The 25,314-nt window shown below is 43.7% G+C and overlaps 2 protein-coding genes across 2 annotated transcripts; one reads left to right on the top strand and one right to left on the bottom strand.

Moving 5' to 3' along the window:
• The first annotated feature begins 412 nt into the window (after window positions 1-412).
• stk26 (serine/threonine protein kinase 26) lies at window positions 413-15,139 on the top strand. Its single transcript, XM_076273759.1, has 10 exons — window positions 413-837; window positions 3,726-3,956; window positions 6,264-6,320; window positions 7,149-7,257; window positions 8,605-8,762; window positions 10,882-11,067; window positions 11,470-11,615; window positions 12,056-12,173; window positions 12,391-12,512; window positions 12,698-15,139. Exons 1-10 carry the CDS (start codon window positions 796-798, stop codon window positions 12,711-12,713), a joined length of 1,185 nt encoding a protein of 394 aa, XP_076129874.1. The 5' UTR covers window positions 413-795; the 3' UTR covers window positions 12,714-15,139.
• Window positions 15,140-16,111: 972 nt separating this feature from the next.
• On the bottom strand, window positions 16,112-25,036 carry LOC143112592 (FERM domain-containing protein 7-like). The gene is made up of 13 exons (XM_076274880.1): window positions 25,013-25,036; window positions 24,379-24,510; window positions 23,647-23,751; window positions 23,485-23,527; window positions 22,640-22,718; window positions 22,104-22,201; window positions 21,725-21,839; window positions 21,052-21,199; window positions 20,356-20,451; window positions 19,894-20,057; window positions 19,231-19,299; window positions 19,017-19,092; window positions 16,112-17,432 (listed from the first exon to the last, which is right to left on the bottom strand). The coding sequence occupies exons 1-13, from the start codon at window positions 25,034-25,036 to the stop codon at window positions 16,134-16,136; spliced, it is 2,448 nt and encodes an 815-aa protein (XP_076130995.1). The 3' UTR covers window positions 16,112-16,133.
• Window positions 25,037-25,314: the final 278 nt, after the last annotated feature.

Below are 25,314 nucleotides of genomic sequence, written 5' to 3' on the forward strand. Positions count from 1 at the left end.
TACTGAACAGTAGGGGGCATTATAAACAAACACAGAAGAGGCATCTACGTTTAGACTAAAGACTGAAGATAGATCGTATGGAACTAAATTAACTTGTGCACCTTGACCTAAAGTATAATGAACAGGAAACAGTTCATAAATGAGCATGAATAGTTGTCTTTAAATGAACATTATCTGTTAAAACAATTATACATGAGCAGTGAATATATTTATTCTGTATTCTTTGATTTTTTTTTATTAAAATAATACAAAAGCGCAACAATGCGATTTGGTAAACTCAAGAATCATTAGTTAGGGGGCCTACCATATCTTTGTGCAGTAGGCACCAATGACGCAAGCGTTGTCGGCCTGTTCGCTGTATTCGGCTCCACCCAAGTAGGCTGAAAACAACTTTGCAGTCAGCGCAGGTTGAGCATGGCGTCTGTGTCTTACTCATGAAAGTTTCGTAAACTTGCTCTGTCGATCCGAAGAAGTATGTAACAGAACTTTTAACTGTTCTACGTGTACCCAGTATTCAATAGTGGGCTTCGTCGATACCGAAGACATGGAAAAATACTCCGGCAAGCAAGTTTGAAAGCGTGCTTTGGTTAAATAGCTAGCTAGCTGGCCGGCTACCTATGCAGCTGGCTAGGTAGTCAAGGTGCTAACCTGTATCACATACGTACATTTTACGCCTATTTAGTCCAATATACGTATATATTTTTAGTTAAGACTTCATTTTATAAGTTGACGTCGTCATAGTTTGATTCTGATAGTTGCCGTTAGCTGTTTGGTTCAGTTGTTTGGACGCAAAACATGGCCCAGTCACCGGTAGCCGTGCAAGTCCCTGGAATGCAGGTAAGGTAGTGAGAAGGCCTCCGACTTGCTGTTATCAACACCAGCTCGACACATATTAAGCATATCATACAGTGCCTGTGGTATTTGTAATTATCACAATGACCTGAAACAGGAGAAGAAGCGTTGTGTACATGCTGACTTTTTCCGTGTAATGTACTTACTGGGGTGATTGTTGTTGGGTTAGTTCACTTTAACGTCAGTTACGATGGGTTTAACGAGGGTAACGTTAGCTGAAGTTACTATGCGGTCGTAAAAGTCAAGTCAAGTATGTTAACTTTGTGTACATGGTCCCACTGTCTGTTGTACAGCTGTTATAGAGATCTGGCAAGTCTCTGTGGTCCAAAGCCCCAAGATAGCATGGTTAACTCTTGGATCTATTTTTACACGTCCTATGGTTCCATTTCAGGATTCATGGGGTGCTCCTTATCATTTCACTGGCTCAGAAATAGACAGTCGAGCTATTCCTGGTCCAAACATAACGTAACACCCAAAGTTTCTGATAGACATCTGCATGTTAACGTGGGAACAGGCAGAGACCAAGCATTTTTGCTAGTTGTGGTCAGTGTAACTAACTATAAACACTCAACGCTATGTTGTAAGTAATGTGGTCAACTTGTGAAACGCCCTGTGGTATCACAGGGTCGATTTAGCAAACAGTCCACTGTAGTCGGCATGGGAAGTTCCTAATGTGCTGTTGCAGGACCGATCCAGTCCTTTTCCTGACGTCACGGGCTAAGGTGCCGTCAGGCTGTTTAGGCTAAATCCTTAATCGAGGGACTCAAAGGCATGTTTCTGCCGTGTCGGACGAAGATATGGATGTAATTAATGAAAATATGTTATTCTGAGAGTTCTGCTACTGCACACATAATGCGCTAATACAGTTTAAAACAGTTCTCATATGGCATGGGAGTTCCTGCTCCTACCCTTGAATCTCGTTTGAGGAAAAGCATGATACGAAAATAACCAAGCCTTATTTTATCAGCGCTGTACTTTGAAGTGGGCAAAGCCATATGGAGTTCAAGTCTGAGAACTCAAGAACGACGGGATGTGGGCCGTATTATGCCAAGCCAGTTCTTGTTGAGCATGTTGCTTTTCTCTCTTTCTCTTTAAAAAAAAAAAATCTTGTTTGTATAGTTTTCCCAGAGGTCATATCAACCAGAGGCTGGCACATCTTGGCTAATTTTCTACAACCCTTAAGGTCTGAGAGTAATGGTTAGCCTGTTCGCTTCATCTGGTCCAAAGTCTGAGTTTGTGTGACAAGTGCAGTACTGGCAGATGTAATGGTATGGTAGGCTAGCGACTGACAGACTGAGGCACAGCCCAGACACCTCTCTCTCTCTCTCTCTCTCTCTCTCTCTCGCCCCACACAGTCAGGGTGTGGTCATGGAGGAAGTATTCTTTACACTCACTTCCTTTGATAACTTGGCTAACACCTGAGTCTAGCTCGCACCTAGTGTCAGCTGCCACAGTGAAACTGGAAACCCCTCTCTGACGTCTCTCTGTGTGTGTGAGTGACTGAGTGTTTGATCGATCACCAGTTCTGTGTCAACGTGTTGCCTGCTGCAGTGCGCTATACCCATATGAGCAGACCATTGCTTCTCTGTTGACATGCTGAAGCAACAGAACAAGAAAGAAAACAAAACCGGCTAGAGGGCTTGTGTCCACTGAAATTACACTTGTTGCATCAAGTTTATTAACAAATGTGTTGATTGACTGGCCGGCAAGACAAATTTACAAGCTTCATTGCTCCCCCTTCCCCCTTTTTTTGTTTATCAGAAGAACAAGCTTCTGCATGATCAGTGAAGCAGGATGCAGCCAGTCATTGCCATAGAAAAAATGATTCAAGCCTTGGCTCGCTCGGGGGAAGTTTTAACAGACTTTTAGCCATTGCCACTTACCAGCATTGGCTGGCATTTCACCACAACATCCGTATGCCCTGCTGTGCATTGCTCGTTGGCAACAGAAAAAGGCCTTCAATGTAGCCTCTTAAAGTGTCATTACTTACAGTTGATCTGAAGACTGGCTAATTATTTGTGTGGTCAGCGCTGAGGCTTCAGTATGGCTAGCGAGCAGCAGTCGAGCTCTGATCCCAGGTCTGCGTTGACAAGATGGTAACCACAGCAGCTGGAGGGAGTGGCAGGCCAGTGAGCTGGTTCCTTGTTGTTGTGGTGATATGATAACAGGGCACCAGGTGGCTGCCTGGTAACAGTGGGCCTGTGAGGGTTGCCAGGTGTTGGAATGGGAGGAGGAGTGGGGGTTGGGATTGGTAGTCGAACTTCATCATGGCCTGGGCTAGAATTCCTTCCAAATAAAAGGACAGAATGTCTTTGCTTTCTAGTTCTTTAGGCACTGAATGTTGACACTGAAGGCTTATTTGAAGCCACACTGTTTGCTGTGTTGTCTGGGTTATACTTAGATTTTGGAAAACCATTTTTTCCCTGTGCATGCCTTCTAGTAAGAAGCCAGGCATTTGATTAGCTGTGTTATGATGAACATTTAGCAACAATGACGGCTTTGTGCAAGGAGGTCTTTTAATAATTAGCAGAGTGTTTAGGAAATTCTCTGCAGCGGTCCTCAGTTATGGTCTGTTACATGTCCTTCACACCTGCTGTAACCTGCCTGCCAAGAGATAATCATTGAATACACACACACACACACACACTTGTTCAAACACAATGGCCTTCTTTCTCTGTTGCCAACATAACAAAAGAGCTGCACATTGCCCACATGCAATACAATCTATTATTATTATTATGTTTTTTATTATCTTAGTATGCCAAAAGCCAATTATCTGCCATATATCCTGCACCTGTTAGATATAAATAGTTGATCTATACCAGTGTCTCCCGCTCTGAGCCTTCCCATAATCCCCCTCTTCCCTTTCACAGAACAGCCGGGTCGACCCCGAGGAGCTGTTCACCAAGCTGGAGCGCATCGGGAAGGGCTCCTTCGGCGAGGTGTTCAAGGGCATCGACCACCGCACCCAGAACGTGGTGGCCATCAAGACCATCGACCTGGAGGAGGCCGAGGACGAGATCGAGGACATCCAGCAGGAGATCACTGTACTCAGTCAGTGCGACAGCCCGCACGTCACCAAGTACTACGGCTCCTACCTGAAGGTACAGTGCTGCATTGGAGTTGGAAGACCCACTTTGTACTTAAACTTCCTGTGGCTTTTTAACGTTGTTGTAATCCCCATGTCTGTAGAGGGATCAGGGAGTTTTGCTATCGACCACTTTATTAGATACAACTGTTCTACAGCTCATAAATGCAGATATCTAATCAGCCAATAAAATGGCAGGCTGCAATTGAGACTACAATTTGTGCGGCTCACCGATATCTGCTACAAATGACCTTAGGATGGTGGGGTCAGAATTTGGCGAAAACAACATAGATACATCCTGCCTTGTATCAACGGTTCAGGATGTTGATGATGTGGGCGATCTTTTGGCACACTTTGGGCCTCTTCATACTAATTGAGTATTGTTGCTGACCACGTGCATCCCTTTATGACCACAGTGTACCCATTTTCTGATGGCTGCTTCCAGCAGGATAACGCGCCATATCACAAAGCTCGAATCATCTGAAACTGGTCTCTTGGACATGACAATGAGTTCACTGTACTCAAATGGCCTCCACAGTCACCAGAGGTGCGTTCAAATTCGCAAAAACATAGGTGAACGCTTGCAAACAGGTTTCTGTTTGCCTTGAGTTTTTGACGAGCGTTTGCGAACACTCGGAGGTAGTTCTCCGCGAACATACAGTGGAGCTGGACGTGGGCTGGGAGAAAAGTTACAGTTACAATGGAATGTTTACACCAAATCATTCAAATGTAACTGTCCAGAGAAAACCTAGCTACAAACGTTCGCCACTGTTCGCCAAATTTGAACGCACCTCAGGTCTCATCCAATAGAGATCCCCAATCCTTTGGGATGTGGTGAAACAGATTTGTGTTATCATGTATGTGCAGCTGACTAGTCTGATGCATGATGCTGTAATGTGAATATATATCAAAATCTGAGGAATGTTCTCAGCATGTTGTTGAATATGCTATGAAGAATTAATGTCGTTCTGAAGGCAACAGGGGGTCCAACTCGGTACTAGCAAGGTTTACCTAATGTGGCCTTTGAGTGTATTTGAAGCCCTTTAGAAAAGGGCTTGTCTTGAGAGATTGGGAGGCATTATGCAAATGTTATGTTATGCTTAAAGAGAGACTTAAAGTGACCCTTTAAATTACAAAAAGAAATGTCTACAAGCTAAAGCTGAATCTATCAAGAATCATGCAGAAGATTATGGTCTTGACACTGACTAATTTACCAAAAAAAAAAAAAAAGACATAAATGCATGTGTCATTCTCACCAGCCATTCAAGATGCGCATTATGCAGTTCTGTGTTCTGGGTAGGAACACACTGCAAAAAATGCAGCCCGACACTTCTGACTATATCGCCGAAAGCCGCCCATTAGAATGTTAGCAAGCTTCTAGCAGTGCCAGTAAGCCTGTGGGTGGTGGTTGCAAGGTTTTGAATGTCTTTTCGGTAGCTAGCTTGCTAGTTTTAGACCAAAACTCCATAGTGCTGCTAAAGGGTAGTTCAAAAGATGGCCCGTTGCATCTCCTCCAGCATAATCCAGACATTATGAGTAGAGGTGGCTCTTTTGCCACGTCCTTCTGCTATGTCACTATACCAGTATTTCCAGAAGGGCGCAGGGATGTGACTAACCCTGGTGAATTCTGCCAGGGCCCTGACAAGTGTGCTGTTTGCACTGGCAGTCAGGTTCAGCCACTTCTGTGCTGCCCGTGAAGGCCTTTCCTAGCCCCTGCTGCGGCTGTTGCTGCTGCTGCTAATTCCTCCCAGCCTGCAGTGTGAGGATCTCATAGCAATGTTTGATTTAAAGACCGAGCGTCCTTGTCCACTGCGATTCCCACGCCCCTCCTGACCCCACAATAAGTTCCTTTTTAAAAGCAAATGTCTATATAGAAATGTCTCTTTGCACTTAGATGCAAATCAGTATGCAGACTTGTTTCTTTTAAAGGAACCATATGTAAGATTGTGGTCAAAACTGGTACTACAATCACTTTCAAATTACTGTAGAGCGGTGTATCTGGCAAAGTTGGCAACCCGGATGCCGAAACACTACTGACTTTGTGATTAGTAGATAGGTGGAGGGTGGAGCATCAGGCCAAAACACAATATGACAACATCAACATAAGTTGAGGGCTGCAACTTCACTTTTTAAATGACAATATCCTGGCCGGACTACTGTTGTCAGTGATATAAGTATTTTAAATGAACGTGATTTCTTAATGTCTAGTGACATATCAGGGCCATTTTATGATGAATTGAAATACATTTCTTACATACAGTTCCTTTAAATGAATCATTTTCAGCTTTCTGAAGAGTAACCCTCTGTCCATCTGCCTTCACAGGGTAGCAAGCTATGGATTATCATGGAGTATCTGGGTGGTGGATCAGCGCTAGACCTGGTAAGAGCCGGTGTGAAAACCATCTGTGTGTGTGTGTGTAAGAGAGAGTGTGTGCTCAGCTCATTAATGTTTCATTTATCAGTCTATCTGTGGCAGTCTTAACATTTAGGCCTAAAGAGATAATTAGGCTAATAGAACCGCTTAGATATCGCCTCATACATTACACCAGCCCAGGTCTCTGGTGGTCAGCTCAATTGGAGAAACTGTTTTAAGTGTGAAAAATTAAACCATTAGTTGTTTGAGGAATGGTTGAAGAAACCCAGTTTTCAGATCTAGACTACACCAATTTCAAAGCCATGTTGTTCCTAGGTGGACATCCGTCCTTATCCTAAAGGTTAGATAAAGGAAAACTTCCTCAGACATAAGCACAGCTGTTTAACATCTGATGTGTCAGGTGCTTAGTGAAGTGTTGGCATCTGACAGAATGGAATATGCGACCACACACTGAAATATACTTTAGATACAGTAAAACCACAACTAATATATTTTCACTTCATGTGGACAGAAAATGTGTAATTCTGCATGAGTGTATGAGTCTGAGGTTGTTTGCTCAATGATATGTTAACAGGTTAAGTGGGTTAGCTATCAGGAAAGGCAAACTAAAAGTAAAACCACTACTGTTTACAGTGTGCTACATCCAGAGGTTATATGGAAGGCATGAAGATCATACATGATACTGTTGTGGTTTCCTGTTGCACCATAGTGCTTTCACTATAGCTGATGTGTTGCTGCAAATGCTCTTTTTTGGGGGAGGCAAGCACATACAGATATAAGTCTCTCCTCTTCAGGAACCTCTTCCCATGGTAAATGCTGTGTGTGTGTTTGCAGCTGCGAGCAGGTCCTTTTGATGAGATCCAAATAGCCACCATGTTAAAGGAAGTTCTCAAAGGTTTGGACTACCTACACTCAGAGAAGAAGATCCATAGAGACATCAAAGGTGTGTGTGTACGTGTGTGCATGTGTGTGCACGTGTGTACACGCTTCATGCTGTAATAGTCTGCGTTTGTAAGTTTGAGTTTTTTATTTGATGCAATTTGGAGCAGCCTTGTGTTTTTGAGCTGTCATGTGGCGGTTGGTGTGGCAGACGTTTGTGCTTCACTAAGCTGTGGTTGTTTTTACGATTCCCGTCATACATTTCATCTTCACGTCTTCAGCTACAAACTGCAGGGCCACCCAAATTTGAGTGCTGTTGTATTTGTGGTGCCTCGCAGTGTATGAGACTTGTCCCTCACTGGCACTGTAAATAAACCGGATGGTGTAGGCCAGCGCATGTTTTTGTCTGTCATCATTACAGTAGTTTCGTCTAATAATTATCCTCACCCATGGCACCACCCTACTAGATAAACAAAATGGAGTCCATATGACTCGGTGAGTAGTGAGGGAGGAGCAGTCCAGGCAGTTGGTCTGTCCCAACGTGTGAAATGACTTGTTATATTGAGCAGTAATTTTGTTCATTTTATCCATTATAAGGATTTATCCCTTTCCTTTTGCCACCATGTGTAATCAGTCATAGTGAATAGCCTGCATTCATATATTTCTTCAAAAAAAAACCCAAACAAATTAAAATGATTTAGCATTTATTTAATAATTTCAATAATTTAGTCATTTAAACTATTTAGTTGAAATTAAGACTTAACAATTTACTGGGGTCAGTTTGACAGCCTACTTGATCTGTCACACCCTGTAGCTTCCTGTTTCTGTATGACTGAATGCATGCTCCCTGTGTTTTTGGTAGACTAGGCTACTGGCTGTGGAAACAGCCTTACATTGTGCCTCATTACTTGCGCACAAAGTAATGCACATACTTGGGGTATTTTTGGCCAAATACAGCAGTTGACTCTAAGCTGTCTAATAGCATAGGCTATGTTGTTACACTAAGCTGTTTGGTTGTTTAAAAGCTTCTTTCACCTAGCTCCTTAATTAGTACAATAACATCGCCGTGACATTCTTTCAGCATTGTTATTCGCCTGACTTGTTTTTTGTGCAATAGAATTAACTTGATGGCCTACATTGAAATTTTTTTCTGGACGGCCATGGTTGTTACGGGCTGATTGTATCCTGATTAATTTTATCCAGACATTCACATCATGGGAATAAAACTGCCCTGCACACAGAAAGTCACACTCACAGCATCAGTAATTGTAATCAGTAACGGTAATTTGCAGTATCCAGGATGTTTTGGCTGTTACCACTGCCACCAGAGAGGCCCATGTTTGGGTAGGTTTTCATGTTTACCATGGCTGCAGCATAAATGAAGATCTGCGTGTGTGTGATTTTGTTCCAGCGGCCAATGTCCTGCTGTCCGAGTCTGGCGAGGTGAAACTGGCTGATTTCGGGGTGGCAGGGCAGCTGACAGACACTCAGATCAAGCGCGAGACGTTTGTGGGCACCCCGTTTTGGATGGCTCCTGAGGTCATCCAGCAGTCTGCCTATGATTCAAAGGTAAGCATGTCGTTTTTAATCTTACTGGGGCAGTGAACAAGGAGTGACGGGTTCACCTAAGGTCAGGTGTTCATATGACTGTCTGCTACTGAGACATTGACGGGGATTAGATTATTGTTGTTTGTTTTGGTTTGGTCTTTGCAAAAACTGGCAAACCAGATGCTTAATACTTTAAGAACCAAACCCTTTTTGGGTTCTCCCTGATCTTAAGGTGAAGCCTGCTGACGGAAACTATGTCAGACTGTGGCAAATTCCAAGTGTGGTTAAGGGAGACGGCCAAGCTTTGCTCCTAAAATACCGTGGTATCCTCAAGCTATGCAAAGCAGATTCCTGTGAAGGTCTGTTTAATGCAAACATGACGCAGCAGACTTTGTGTAATGTGACTAAATAAGCAGTTAGTGTGATGCCATGTATCTCACCTGTTACAGGTGATGCTAAGCTCCTGTCTACCACACCTGGTTATGCAGGGTGGCAGTCAGTGGCCCTTCCTTATTGTCTAGATGCCTTCTTTGACATACTACCTTACAAATACTGTGTCATAGTGTATTGTCCTGTATTCCATCCAACTGTTCCAGCATACTTGCTTCTAGTTTATATATTCTGCTCACACTCTAGATAGGATCTTTCACCTATACGCATTGTCATTGACTGCATTATGAATAACAGACTCCTGTTATTTGTTGTGATGTTTTATGTTATGTTATACAGTACCCCTCCAGAATTATTGGCCTCTGCTAAAGTTGACTAAAACCGGTATAAAAAATAATCTGTTGGTGATTTATTGTAATCTTACAATGAAAAAAAATTAGGAAAAATACAACCTTGAAGGGAAGAAAATTTATTTTGAGAAAAAGGAAAATCTCATAAAGAAATAAATATTTTTAACTAAAACACGTTGCTCACAATTATTGGCACCCCTGAAAAATCTTATAAACAAAACCTAACAGAAGCATTTTCCTATCTAATTTCAATTTATTTAAGTTAATCAGAGTGTGTCTGTGGACTTTCAGAAGTAGTTCATGAATTTCTTTTTCACTATAGTATGAATATAAAGTCACACAGAAACTAAATCCTTTAGCCATTTTTCATCGGAAAGACAAGAGAATACACTAAATTTAAATAAAAAGAAAGTGTGTTGACATTTGTAAGTCAGAGAATGTCTATGACAACTAGGTACTTCTAATCATCTGGAAATGTGACAAATATGCTTGGACAAGGACCCATGGTTATCTTGCCCCCACGTACAGTATGGAGGATGGTAAGATAGGCAAAGAAGTCCATAAGAACCACGGTTGGAGAGTTACAGACAAAGGTATCATCTTGGGGTCACCAAGTCCCCTAAAAAATCTTCAAAAGTGACCTCACTGCTAATAGATTATTTAGAGAGCATGCCAGGTAAAAGCCTGTCCAGTCATTTAATTACCAATGTAAACAGCAGGAGTTACTGAATGGTACAGTGACTTTGTCTGGAAGTGTGGTCTATTGTCAGATGAAATGAAAATTGCGCTCTTTGGCTAGAAACACTTTAGGTGTGTTTGGCATACATAGAAGAATGACTATACTGAAAAGAACCCCATACCTAATGAGAATTATGGTGGAGGGGCTGTGCTATTGTGGGGCTGTTTTTATTCCCAAAGGCCTTGAGAACCTAATTAAGGTGCATGGTTTCATGAACACCAAGAAAAACCTGAACATTTTCAAAGAATCTATCAATCTCTGCCAAGACACTAAAAGTTGGTTATGATTGGATCATTCATCAGTTCAATGAACCAAAACAAATGTCCAGATCAAAACACATATGGTTTGCTGAATACAAAATCAAGCTTCAGACATTGCCATTTCAGTCCCCTGATCTAAACTCCATAGAAAAAACAGTGGAGTGAGTCAAAGTAGCAAAGGTGGCAATAATTCTGGAGAGTACTGTATGTTATGTTGTGTTGTGTTAGGTGACTTCCGGTTCCGGCGCCGACGAGAGTGGCAGCACGTCAAGTAGCTCTTCTTGAATTTCCCCTAGGGATCAATAAAGAATCTATCTATCTATCTATCTATCTATCTATGCACTGTTTCTGAGTGTAACCCCTTTGTCAACACCTCTGCCCCCCCCCCCACCTCCTCCCAGGCTGACATCTGGTCTCTGGGCATCACAGCCATCGAGCTGGCCAAGGGCGAGCCCCCCAACTCGGACATGCACCCCATGCGCGTCCTCTTCCACATTCCCAAGAACACCCCACCCACCCTCAACGGCGAGTTCTCCAAGACCTTCAAGGAGTTTGTGGACCTGTGTTTGAACAAAGACCCTGCATTTGTAAGTATGCAGCTATGAAGATTTCATTACTGGTGTAGATGATTAGCCACAAATCCTACAGTAATGTTTCTTGTTATGCATTGATGCCTTGTGATTGATGCAAATCCCAAGACCCCTTGGCTTAGCTCACAGTCTTTTCTGAGCTTTATTCTATTGATGTAAAAAGACTCTAGAGTGGTGTGTCCATATGTGTGTCACTGTATGTGTGGGATACTGTAGGGCTAAGTATGCTGTGGTGTACCAGATTTGTAGGTTGAATGTGCATTGGCCACCACCAGTCTTTCTTACTCCTGAAGTCTCTCTTTCTCTCTCTCTCTCTCTCTCTCTCTCTCTCTCTCTCTCTCTCTCTCTCTCTCTCTCTCTCTCTCTCTCTCTCTCTCTCTCTCTCTCTCTCGTCTGCAGAGACCCACTGCCAAAGAGCTCCTGAAGCACAAGTTCGTAATGAAGAACGCCAAGAAGACGTCCTACCTCACGGAGCTGATTGACCGGCTGAAGCGCTGGAAGGCAGAAGGACACAGCGACGGAGACTCCAGCTCAGATTCCGACTCGTGAGTGTTTCCATCACAGGGCCCTAACACACGTGAGATGGGAGCTCAGGGTTTGAGCTGGTGGTTAATCCCAGCAACTGCCTGTGCAAAAGCCATTTTATGGATCCAGATGCACATAAATATTTGAATCCGTAGTCTTTGTATCATATCCCATACTGCACATTTTTCTTCTATGAAGTTTCTGTATGTATGTATGTATGTATACATACAGAATATATATATATATATTCTGTATGTATGTGTATATATATATTTAAAGTCTAGGGTGGGTTTAGAAAGCATAGTCATACAGTAACAAGCATTACTACAATGGACCATTACTACGATGGCCCTGACGTTGCTACCAAGTGATTTATGGGGCACGTACACCATGGGACTGTGTCCACCAACCATCAAGCTTCACACTGAACTCTCCTCATGGTCTCTGTCCATGTTACCAGGGAGTCCAGCAACAAGGAGAATGACTCCTCCCAGCCAGAATGGTCATTCACCACCGTCCGCAAGAAGAAACCGGACAAGAAAGTGACCAATGGGACAGTGAGCCGAGTTTTAGCTGAGGTAAAACAACACAATAACCCAACCTTACAGAGTAATGATGAACGCTGGTTAGTTACATCAAGTACATGTGTATAAGTAGTATTTAATTGTAACAATGTGTGTGTGTTTGTGTCTGCATGTATGTTTGTGTCTGTGTGTGTGTGTGTGCGCGTGCGTGTGTGTGTGTCTGCGTGTCTGTGCGTGTGTGTCTGCGTGTGTGCACATGTGCGTGCTACAGCTGAAGCTCCAGCACAGGCCTGGGGTGCTGGAGGAGCTGGAGAGGAGCCTGCAGGCTGCGGAGGACATGTGCCCAGGGCTCACAGACAAGATGGTCAACCACATCCTGGAGAGGGTGAAGAGGTGAGGGGCTGGACGCTCAGTGGATCATGAGTGGAGGGGCCATTCTAGATGGGGGGGGGGGATCTTTTTGCTGTTCCCCAGCCCAAATAGCATGCTGACCCAAATATCACTCTTGATGTCTCTACAGGTAGCTCGCTTAGACAGCAAATATCCTGATCTGTCTTTCTGTCTGTCTTACCCTGTAGGTTCTCTGTGAGTTAATGCAATGTGCAGATGGTTTTACTATACAGATACTCTCTCACACACACACACACACACACATAAATAAATACACACACTTAGATCTCATGATCACAGACACACACACACACACACACAAACACACTTTGATCACACACAGGCCACATGGAGAACACACTCACACACACTCACTCTCCACATGTGCACGTGCTGCACTCACGGTGAGGAGGCCGGAAGAGGATGCTGCAGTGTCTCCCTCCTGATCCTGCGCCCCGTCATATCAGAACCCCGTCTTCCCTCTGAGCTCTCATAGGAAAAGGACACGGCTCACCACCATACTACCAAAAGGAATTCAGTTTTTCTCTCCCAAAGATATGCTTTTTTTTTGGACATGTATTTATCTTTTGTTTTCACTTTTCTCTTTTTCCTCTGTTGTTTAAGTCACTTGTTGACAAAAGATACTGGGAGTTAAGAGTCAGCTCTTAAGACCGTTTTAATTACATAAAATAGGGTTTAACAAGAATAGGGAATTATTTTCCAAGATGTCAGCATGTATAATGGTCTAATTACTATAACTTTTTATATTGTAGTGTTACAATAATATATTTTGTTTCCCTGTAAATCATACGGAAGACATATCCTGTTTTATAGTTTAACTGAACTCATGGGATGCTTTTCCAGTACAGTACACATCACAGGAAAAGGTTTGCATAGCATAAGGAGCATCCAGTAGGTTTTTATTCCACAAATAGCTTATCTTTCTTTTTCTTTGGCCCTAATGTATATTTAGGGCCACAGGTGTATATGTAAATTGAGAGAGATTAGTTATTGTCTGTTTGACTGTAGCAGCCCCCCACCCCTTTACACACGGTTACTTGTAGCATTACACAACTGCTGTATGGGAGACATGCATATCATCAGACAATATGGATGACATACCTCACAGACACACACACACAAACAACACCACACACACACACAAAGGCAAGCAATCCAACACTGAGAGGGGGCAAAATAATCAGTGATTTTTCATCAGATGTATTTCTTTTATTTCGTTTCTTTTATTTTTATTTTTCCTTTATATTGTCACAAGATCATTGATAATAGATGTCTTAATAGAAGGGTGATATTTTGCTGTGCAAAAGGTGTTTAGGTTAATGTCTGAATTGAGTATTAGAAAATGCATAAATCTTAAGTCATTCACAGGCCTTGATGCCTGAATCTATCATGTAATAGAGCACGCTTAATTAATGCCTTGGTAAATAGAAATGTAGAACATAATCATAGGTTTGGTTACTGGTCAATCCAAAACTAATTACAGTACATTGAGTGCAAAGTTGCAGGTGACAACTTATTCAACAATATTTAAGTATTTAATAGCTAAGGTTGTCTCACATGTATCCACAGTAAACCAACCAGAAATACAGACCTTTGCAGACTTAAACACATCAGCTGGATGTGGACAGTGGGAGACTAGTGTAAATGTTTGTTTTAATTCTTAAAATTCTTTTTTTGTTTTCTGTTCTTTGTAATTGTGCAGAAGTGCATTGATGGAACTCTATGATGACTATGTTGCCTCCTCCTCTCACGCCATTGTCCCCCCCCCCCCTCTCTCTTTAGTTTCTCTTCTCTCCGGGAGTCATGGGAGATATACTGTACTTCTGAAGGAAATATGCACTGCGTACACTTTTTGCGGGTGGGGTTATTTTATACTTAAAAAAATCAGATTCCAGACATTCCCCCGCTCTTCGAGTAGATCTCGGGGGGAGTGTCCTTTGTCTGGCCAGTTGTGCGACGTTGTACAAGACACTGCAGTAAAGGAACCAAAAGGAGATTGGACACGCTTAAGCAGAAGTGCATATATAGCTCTAGTTTGGGGTATATAGTAAGTTTGGTACACAGGTTGTAGTTGTGTAGTTATAGTTTGGATGTGTTGGGGCAATGTTTTTATTTTTATTTTATGTATTTTTTTTTTAACATCAGAAGTCTTTCGAGAAGGGACTGTTCCGCCAAGCTCAAAAACTAAAGGGTGCCATCTGTGGTTGGGTGGTGATGGTGATGAGGAACTTGTTGGCAAGGAGAAAAAAATGCCGACATTAACACCCCATAGTGCCTAAATATTTATCGTTCCACTCGATATATTTGTAATGGTCATTGTATCTTCAAAATGCTTTAACAGGCATCCGTAACGTTGCCAGAGTGGCTGGAGGGTTTGAGCAATCCGATGTTTGGTATAATATTTTTATATTTCTTTAGTACAACTCATTGATGCTGAAGTTTTGTACATTTTCTTTATCAGAGCTTTTATATAGTAAATATTAAATGAAATTGCTGCACAAGGATCTGGCAAAGCTGTATCAATAGGCTTTTTTTGTTTGGTTGTTTTTGCTTCAACTGTTACAAAGAGCTTTTTAGTTTGGTTTGAAAATAAAAATGTAAATTATGAAGTTGTCACACTTACCTCTCTTGTACTCTGCAGGTCTCCCATGTCCCATGTTTCTCACATCATTACACACTTGAAAAGCATTCCTATGACCAGTCCACTGAAATCATTGATTTGGGATTTGGCCACAATATGCTTAATGCAAAAATTATAGCTCACATATGACTTTGTGCATAAATTATCAGAGAGATACTCTGAATCTGGTTTCTACAGTTACATTATGTTTTCTTCTTGGTGCACTGGCCCCTGGAAAAGACCTTTATTGGGGGGGAAAAACTGTTCTCTCCAAAGAACAATTTACACATTTTTATTTCATTATATAAAGATAATTTAATCATAACCGTTATAAAACAATGATATCTAGTGGAAATGTTCTGTTCTGAGTAACCTTAGAATTATTCATCTTCAAGATAAAGAGAGCATTGTAATATACTTGTGAACTCTTAGACAATTTTCTCCTACTGTAAAATTTAGTCAGACTTTTTGTGTACACTGCACCAAAAATCAGCTCTGTAAATTAGTCTTTTTGAAACTAATCTTTTATATCTATTTGCACAAGCACAGCCTGGATGTTATCCCCGCTGGATAACCTGCAGAAGCCTTGACTTCAATCAGACAAATGTTATTCCCAACGAGTTCATATTCCTACAGACAAACTACACACTTACCAATTCAGACATGTACAATTAATGAACAAATACAATATTTACTGAGGTATCTGAGTAGCAAAATCAAGATAACCCAGTGCAATGCAAATAGCATCTGAACTTAACACTTAACATCTCCGTGTTCTCAGAAAGGAGCATCTTCACAACAGATCACAGCCCAGGAACATCTGCCATGACCTGGCCCGAGAGTTGGCTGAGGTGACCAGTATCCAGTCGAACAAAACCAGTGTCTTAGGGATTTCATCACAATAAACTCATCTTCACGCTGACTTGACTGTGCTCGAGTACTCTTGAGCCTTGCTCCAACAGGAGACATCTCAGACCTGCCCTTCAAGCTTTCTGTTTGGCCCCTGCCCCCGCCCCCTCTGCTTCCCTCACCCTGGCCGAATCCTCCTCCTCCTCCTCGTCCAGCTGCAGGCTCCCTGAGGAGATGCGCATGCGTGCCAACGGTCCCGCCGGGCCCAGAGCTGCCAGTGCCGGGCAGTAGAACGGGCACATCACCTCCGAGTCCGAGTCGCTGAGGCTAAGCTCAGCGTGGCTGCCACCGCCACCTCTACCTCCAGCTCCCAGCAAGCACACGGAGGCGGGGCGCTCAGGGCCGGAGGACGAGCGCAGGGGCAGGTGGGTGGGCCGCACGGGGCCCTGCCGGCGGGACAGGTGCGGGTAGTGGCCCAGGGGCCGGAACTCGGCGGCCGGCGCGGGCTGGCGCAGGAGCTTCATGTCGGACTGGCTCCAGGAGCGCCGCGGCAGGCCCGACTGGTAGCTGGAGTCGTCGCTGAAGTGGCCCAGCTCCTCGCGGGGGAACTCCAGACGTCCGCCACCTCCGCCGCTTCTGCTGCCGCAGCCGCCGCCACTGCCGGCGCGTCCACGTCCACGTCCCCTGCCGGGACTGCCGCCGCAGCCGGTCACCGCAAACAGCCCCGATGGCAAGCCGAAAGCTGGGGCGAACCCCGCTGCGGCCCCAGCGCACCGCTGTCGCCTGGCGGGGGAGAGCGTGCCGGCGTTGGAGAAACTGGAGGAGCGGATGACGTCGTCGGTGGCGGCTATCAGGGAGTGCGCAGGTGCCGGCGGGTGGAGATGATGGTGGTGGTGATGGTGGTGATGGTGGATATGGTGGCAGGAGCTAGGGGGCAGAGGCAGCACGCAGGGCACGTGCTCCAGACAGAAGGCCGCCTGGGCGGGCAGGGGCAGGGGCAGGACAGGCAGCATCGGGGGCAGCCCCAGGCAGGCGTGGGGGTGGCTGTGGGGGTTGGGGTAGAGCAGCACCAGCTGCTGCGTGTTGCCCAGTAGACGGCCCCTTTGAGGGACCCCGCCGTCAGGGCCCCAGCCTCGGTGGTGGTGGCGGCCCAGGCACTCCTGCCCCTGCCAGCGCAGTGGGAACGTGCCCATGCCAGGGAGCATGCCCATGCCGGGGGGCAGGGCGGCAGATGCAGACGCGGCCGTGGACGCAGACGTGCTCTCGACGCCGGAGAAGGATGACGAGCGGGACTGGGCGAAGAGGGAGGGGTCGGCAGTCCGGGTCGGGGGACGGTCCAGGTCCGCGGAGAGCAGGACCTCCGTGGCGGACTGGCTCCGCATGGCGCTCTGGGCGCAGCCCGCGTGGGGGAAGCCACAGGACTGCTCATACACCTGCAGGACAGAGAGAGGTACACTCAATCACCCACAATGCAATTCTGCCAGGAAAACAGAGACTGCACAGCTAGGGCATCACACTGAGTAATGTTCTAGTTATAATGTTTTTTTAGTTGAACACATCTGGAATCATGCATTATGGCATCCAAAGTTTTTTTTTTTTAATATTTCAAATCCCCTCATCGTGCTGAGAAAATATGCTCTGTCCAGGTATTTTCAATTACATTTTTTATATTTTAATAACCATGATGATCTGTCTATAAAGCAAAAAAGATGAAATATTATTTATGCAGCTCATAAGGTAAACCACTACATATGCTATAATGTGTACTGCAGTGACTCAAAACACATGTATCTTGGTAGCCTACTGTATGATGACATTCACAGTCTACCCACGTCACTCTTGCCTAATGCATTACAAAGACTTCAAAGAGGAAGTGGACTCTGGGAATCGTTACCCAACGCTGCTTTTAAGCCACCATTTCACGAGCATGCACGGGCAAATGGACCTGGTGATGCTGCCTTGTGGAGACCACAAGCACATATGACAGCGTGTGTCAATGTTAAGTGACTTTGCCGTTTAGTCATATTCCATTTAAAACCGCTGGAGAACTGGTTCCTGTTTTAAAAGGCTTGCTGCTTGACAGGCCGCAGAGGGGTTTATGGGAGGGAGTGATCATTAAAAGCACAACCTCGGTCTAATCTGCCCGCCGAGCACAGGCCGAGCGATAACGACGCCTCGTAACGCCTTACTAAAGTCTTTAACGAGAGTAGACTCTGTTAGCAGAGTGGACACAGTGCAGTCGAGGAGTGTGTGTGTGTGTGTGTGTGTGTGTGTGTGTGTGTGTGTGTGTGTTTCTGCATGTGTGTGTGTGTGTGTGTGTGTGTGTGTGTGTGTGTGTGTGTGTGTTTGTTTATGTGTTTCTGCATGTGTGTGTATGTGTGTGTGTGTGTGTGTGTGTGTGTGAAGAGGGGGGGGGGGGGGGGGGGGCGGGGGGCGTGTACATGGTAAATGTTTGTGTTGGTGTCGAAAGCTTGTGACAATAAATAACCCCGTTGGCAGTGGAGTGCGACGCGCGAAGGCCAATTAGGAGAATGGAGGTGATGCAGAGAGTGATGGACCAGGCCGGGCTGTGCTGTGCAAGCGAAAGAGGCACACGGAGGAGGAACAGCGGACTGAAGGGCAGAGAGAGATAAAGAGAAAGAGAGAGAGAGGCTGTTTCACAGATTGAATTTGCCATGTCGCATTGGTGGAGGGAGCATCAAATCGAGTTTCTGGCCCCTGGCCAAAGGTGTGGCTGTGTAGTCATATTGTGGATTAGTTCCTGGAAAAATCCGGGGAAGGATGGCACCAGCTGTTTGAAAATATGGCCAGCCTTCGCAAAAAGCCCCTCGCTTTTGTTTACCTGACATTCTGCAGATGGACGAAATTTCATTAACAATCATATGGCTGTGAAATTACTGGTAAAGCCCCTTTTACCATATTTTGTCCATTTCTCAGCCTGGGGTCTGTTGATTTCTATACCAAGAAGTACTGTGTGTCATCACACTGATATACCAAACTGAAGTTGGAGAGGATACCTGTTTGGAGACGTCTGTGAGGAGATCAGGGGAGGATCTGCATTGCCGGGTGTCATAGTGCACCTTACAGTACTTCCTGTATGGTGAAAACACAGCTCAGGAAGCACAAAGCATAATGCACAGTAATGCACATCAGTTAAATATTTAAAAAAAAAGGTTTCAAAAATCACTGTTTGATTCCCCATCCCACACACACACACACACACACACATACCTCTCAAAAGGAAGGTTTTTCCTCTCTCCCCTCTTTACACAGTCCAGCAGCTGTCTCTGGGTTCGACCACTGAGGAGCAACAACAGGACTTCAGATTGGACACAACTGGCATCAGAGGAGCAACAACAGGACTTCAGATTGGACACAACTGGCATCAGAGGAGCAACAACAGGACTTCAGATTGGACACAACTGGCATCACAGCTGACCGATAACCGGAGGGCACTGCAGGCTGCACAACTGCTTAGTGCTTACTATAAAATATTGTTTCATTACATTAGTCGTGCACTTCCAATGCATTTGCTAACGGACTGCCCTTAAACTGACCACACATGCTCCCTGGCTATGTGGGTTTGAAATACCTCAATATTGCAGACAGTTATCATGTTTTTTTTTTTTTAAGAGAACCATAAACTGTTTCCCATAAACCATAAACTTTGAGAGGTACCGGTATGTTTAAAACATATTGTTTACTTCAAAGCAGCGCTGAAGATGTATCGATGAGAAAAAGTCAAGGAGTGACATTTACACCAACGGAAAAAAACTCTAGACAGGGCATGCACATATAAAATATCATCAGTGTAGTACAACTTGACCGAGATAAAAAAGTATCTGAATATGACACAGTTTTATTATTATATTAGACATGGCCTGCAGTCCTGACCTGTATCTGAAACATGAGCCCTTGCTGTAGATGAGAGACTTGTGCCTTGTCTTGGGCTCCTCAGACAGACGGAAGAAAGCATGGCACTCCACACACATCTTCCAGAAGGCCTTACACACGTCACGACTGGCCATCGCAAACTCTAGGGTGTCCTTATGGGAAGGCTGCAGGTCACATGGGCATTGCATGCACACACACACACACACATATACACACACACACATATACACACACATGCACACACACACACATACACACACACTCACACATACACGCACATAAAAAAAAAAAATTCAGATCAAGGCTGTTCCCATTATTGTTTCAACTGGAGCAGGTAAATGCTATACACATTACTGTTTAAATAATCCTATAAAATATCTAAATACTGTAACATGTTGAAACATTTTATCAATTGAGACTGTACAAACATCACAAAAAATATACTTGCTTTAATGTACTCACCACTATTTTAGCATGAAGTTTGATCAGAAAGTGCTTCCTTTTGAAGCTCAGTTTGCGGATTTTGGCCCAGCTGAAGGTGTTTATTTTCCGGTTTCCCTGGAGACAGTTAAAAAAAGGTCACACTCACACCTCTGTGCCAGAAATACAGCTTGAATGGAGTCCGTGCCAAACACTAACTGGATTCAGTAATGGGATTTGTAGCCATTTCTACGTCCAGACTCACAGTGAGGTTAGACACACTCGAAGGAGAAGAAGAGGAAGAAGAAGAAGCAACACAGAGAGATTTCCTGACAGATCCCCTGCCTGATCCTCTTTACAAATAATGTGATTGTTCAAATTTCCAAAGTCATCATAAAGTTATCTAGGCACTCGTACACTGCCTAAACTTATGGTAGAGAATAACACAGCCCCCCTACCCACTCACCCACCAAGGGGTCCTGCTAATGTCCTACCTGACATGTCATTTAAGAAGTTGACATGTTAATTTGCTGCCATATAAAGACCAGGTGGTGTTGGCCTTTATGGTGTGCGCCCCTTAAAGATATGTGCAATCAGTAATTAATTTGGCCCTTATGAATTACTGATTGCCCATATGAACCTGCCACAGTGTGTGCATAGGCACAGAGGCTGCATTCTCTTCCTCTGGTTGACGCTGCTTTAAATAGGCCTACTGTAGGTGTGACCTGAGGCGGACACCTGGAAAACTAGAACTCCGGAGTGCGTGACAGCCAGATTGATCTTGGTGCCCTCTCCGTCGCTGGCGGCGTGGGGCCGAATGCCGTACATGTCCAGCTTGCGTGCCACCTCCAGCAGCTGGGCATCGGCCTCCGCTGGCGTCTGACCCCTGTGAGGACGGCAGAGCACATCAGCCTGAGTTATGACGGGGGGACACTGTCTTCACTCCTCATGCCCAGGTCCTTGTCCAAAGCATTTTTAACGGTGCCTAGTGCTGACACTTCTATGGAAATAAAACCAGGCTGACTTTAACTCTACTGCATTGAAGCAGAGGCTGAGAATTGCTTGATAGAGATTGTAACTTTTATTGTAAAAGCTAGCAGCCATCCTTATAAGTGCAGAGCAATTGGTTTGAGCTCATAAACAGCTCTTTTTTTTAAAATAACAAATTCCTGCAGGTGCAGGAGTTGGAAATAAGCAATTCTAAGAGACAACCCTATTCCCTTATGGGGCTCAAGTAGTGAAAAACATATTTGATTTAGCTCTGTAGTTTCTTTTTTTTTTTTTTTTTAATAAAAGTGCCTACAAAATGTTTTTCTTAATATATTTAGCTTCGCTTATTCGCATATTTTTCTCTGTTTCTCTCTAGGGCATTGTGCCCAGTCAAAGCAGATCAAACTGGGGCACTGGGCACCTGTGTCTCTTGTGGAAGCGCAGGATCTTTTTCTGGAGGCACTCCTGGTTGGGGACATACTTCTTAGCCTCCAGGTGCTGCATGTCCAGCTCCTCCACGAAATCTCCAATCTCAGCTGCACGTTCACAAATGACCAAAGAAAGGGACTAGTTTAGAACATGTTTGGAGAAATGTTTTTACGTATCATATTAACTTAAGCATATCATTTTCTTGCTTTATGTAAGGTACAAATTACTATGGAAAATTGCTAATATATAACACAACTTTATTATTATGCTTTGGCTATTTTGCTGCAGAATTACTATATTACTCATATCCCCATGTGTTACCCACTTAGCTTTACCAGTGTGCACACACTGCATGTTATACCTCTACTCGCCTTGTAGCAGATGGGAGACAAGCAGAGCAGCGCTGTTATCGTTGCATGTCAGACTCCCATTGGACAGATCCTGCTTGATCTGCAGTGCAAACAGGTACCTACAAAAAAAGAACCACATTGGTATGAAATGTGGCTACAGCGCATATGGATTATGATTTTGTCATTCAACTGGAAACTCCCTTAAGTATCACTATACCACAAATTGCCACTTTTTGGGGTATGTTTTATACCTAACAAGTTGGCAAACTGGCATAATCATCTAAGTCATTCTGACGGTACATGGCCATGTGAACAGATAAGAACAGATACACAGAGCAGATAAATACACCTATTTTTCCACTAGCCATCAAGACTATGCACTATAGTCCTGTTTTAAGAGAGGATTGGTCATTTTGTAACGGTGAGCATCTGCATTATGCAACAGGTTTAGATTCCTGGCTACGAGCGCACGCTGACGGAACCCACAGCATGTCATGAAGCTACGCCACGTTCTGGCTCATGATGTGGCATGGGGCAAAAAAAAGATGGCCGCTTACCTGGTGAGCTCCTTCTGAAGTTGGCCTGGGTCAGGTGGAAAGAACTTCACAATGAAACGAAAGGAGAGATCACTGATGTCTACAACAAAAGAAAAAAAACTGTATTTTTATCAGTAGACGGACCCTGCACATGTGGCATATAGAGTTACATATGGAGCCTATGGGCATCTTCTCACAAGGGCAAACAGCACAAAGGAAATGTCTCCACATGTTCAGGCAATGTTACAGGCCATATCAGCAGTGGAATTATTATCAGTATACTCAATAGGACATTTTCATTCAGAATTTCTTTAATATCTTTGATTATGATTGGATACGTTTTAACTGTATTACGATATTCTTGAAGGTGATTGTCACAGATGCCATAGTGTATGCAACAAAGCACATTGTGGACAATAACATTTGTGATGACCACCCGACAAGGCCCTTCAGACATATACGTTCAGAAATAACACTTAAAGGAACCGTATGTAAGAAATGTATTTCAATTATTCATAAAATGGCCCTTATATGTCACTAGACATTAAGAAATCATGTTCATTTAAAATACTTAATATTCCTGACAACAGTAGTCCAGGATATTGTCATTTAAAAAGTGAAGTTGCAGCCCTCAACTGATGTTGATGTTGTCATATTGTGTTTTGGCCTGATGCGCCACCCTCCACCTATCTACTTATCACGAAGTCAGTAGTGTTTCGGCATTCGGGTTGCCAGCTCTGCCAGTCAGAGTGGAGGGGAAGGGGATACATCGCTCTACAGTAATTTGAAAGTGATTGTAGTACCTGTTTTGACCACAATCTTACATATGGTTCCTTTAAACATTGTAGAGATTACCTGAAACTTACTTTTAACTTGTTTTACAAGAGGCTTTAGAAGTTCCAGCCATACCTGCAGTGCCAAATAAAGGGATTAATTGTCATGGTAATCAAACAAACTGGATATACTAACATTTATGATTAATATATTCATAAAGTCATAAAGTCATTTGAATGTGAATGGTCACTCACAAAAGTACCGCACTGGTGACGAAACTCGAGTCCAAAATATTCTTTCTCTAGAAGTCTCAGCTGGCCACACACTTTGTTGTAGAAGTCATTTCCAAGGGCCTTTTGCTACATATACAAAAGCATGCAGTGTTTTACATTGTGAAATAAATCCTATGAATAACTAGTCTCCAAATTAAATTGTTATATTAAAATATTTCACCAATCCCTTGCCGTCTGTCTGAGAGATGGACTGATTTAAAGGAGAACATGTAGGTAGCCAGGGAAATGTTTAAGCTTTATGTTGAGCGCCCCAAGGCCATTCAGAAACCAGGACAGTCAGACTGAGTTAAAATCCAGACCAATGACTTCTTACCCTCCAGTCAGTCTTTCAACTCAATTCTGAGCCACTCAAGAGAGAGCTGAGTCTTTTATCCATCTGATTCACTTATTGTCCCACCACTCATGCAAAGATGCACAAAAAGCCCCATGGCTTGGGGTGAAGAATAGTTGCAATAAAAAAATGGGGCCTTACAATGCAGCTCCTTTGTTGTCATGCAACTGAGGCAAGAAGTACATCTTGTCACACCATTTAAGATCTGTCCCAAGCAGACTAGGCTTTGGCAATGTTGGTCTACTGTATCATGAGTAACTTTATCTCGACTGTATAGATTGATTGACTGGTTTATTTATGACTATAACAGTAATTAGTGGCTGACACAGTTTCAATTTTCTAAATTGCTCTTTTGGTCTCACCTCGACTTCGAAAGTATGCTCACTGTCATCGAGAAATATGACACGCAAGCGAAGGAGGCTCTCTTTGCGCGCGGTTTCAGATCTGACAGTGATTTTGAAGGGCTCGAGCCTGCTCCTGATGCTCATCCTCTTCTGTTCGTCACGACAATACACCCTAGAATTTACGGTGAGAAATCGATCAAACATTTAAGACGGCTACACATATGATAAATGATGTTGGTGTATTGAAGAGGAAATTAACTTGACTGAATATTTTCTGAATTCTTCTGAACTAATTGTCGTAAAACCTGAATTAACTTCACAGAAAACACAACACCTGTGGACATCAGTTTAAGAAAGGGCGACACACATATAGCCTTACTGTAACGCCTGAAGTAAGATGGAGGAGATTGTTGGACAGGACAGTGCTGACAAAAAATATGCGCCAGAAAATGTATTTTTATATTTAGGAAATTGTTGCAATAATGCCATTAAACTAACCCATTATTCCGCATTGTACTTACTCTATCCATAATAAAAGGTCATTCATCCAGCACATTTCAAAATCAGCTATGCTACCACATAATCATATAGGCTAATTGCTAGAAGTGTAGACTACAACACAAAAATCTAAACTGTGCAATAACCTACTTACTTTTCCCCTGTCGATAACAGTCATATTCCCCAAAAGCTTCCGCAACAGTCTTCAGCGTCTGTGCGAAGAATCCAAATCAAAAGTGATTTGGAATGTCTCGACTCTACTGAACTCTGCAGGTGAAAGGAGGACATCATCACTACCACGCGAGCTTTCCGCTCTGTCATTACCAGAGGAGTGATGACCAGATGCATGCGTGCTCGTGGACGTGTACACACACACACACGCTCTCTTTCTTCCCCTGTCCTGTGCGCGCGCGAGTAGGCCTTTTGGCAACTCAACCAGAAATCTATTTTCAGCTA

The sequence above is a fragment of the Alosa pseudoharengus genome, unplaced genomic scaffold (genome assembly GCF_046254945.1).
Source record: "Alosa pseudoharengus isolate Yale_2024_CS ecotype anadromous, Long Island Sound unplaced genomic scaffold, YU_APseudo_1.1 YU_APseudo_1.1_scf_8, whole genome shotgun sequence".
Taxonomy (NCBI): Eukaryota; Metazoa; Chordata; class Actinopteri; order Clupeiformes; family Clupeidae; genus Alosa; species Alosa pseudoharengus.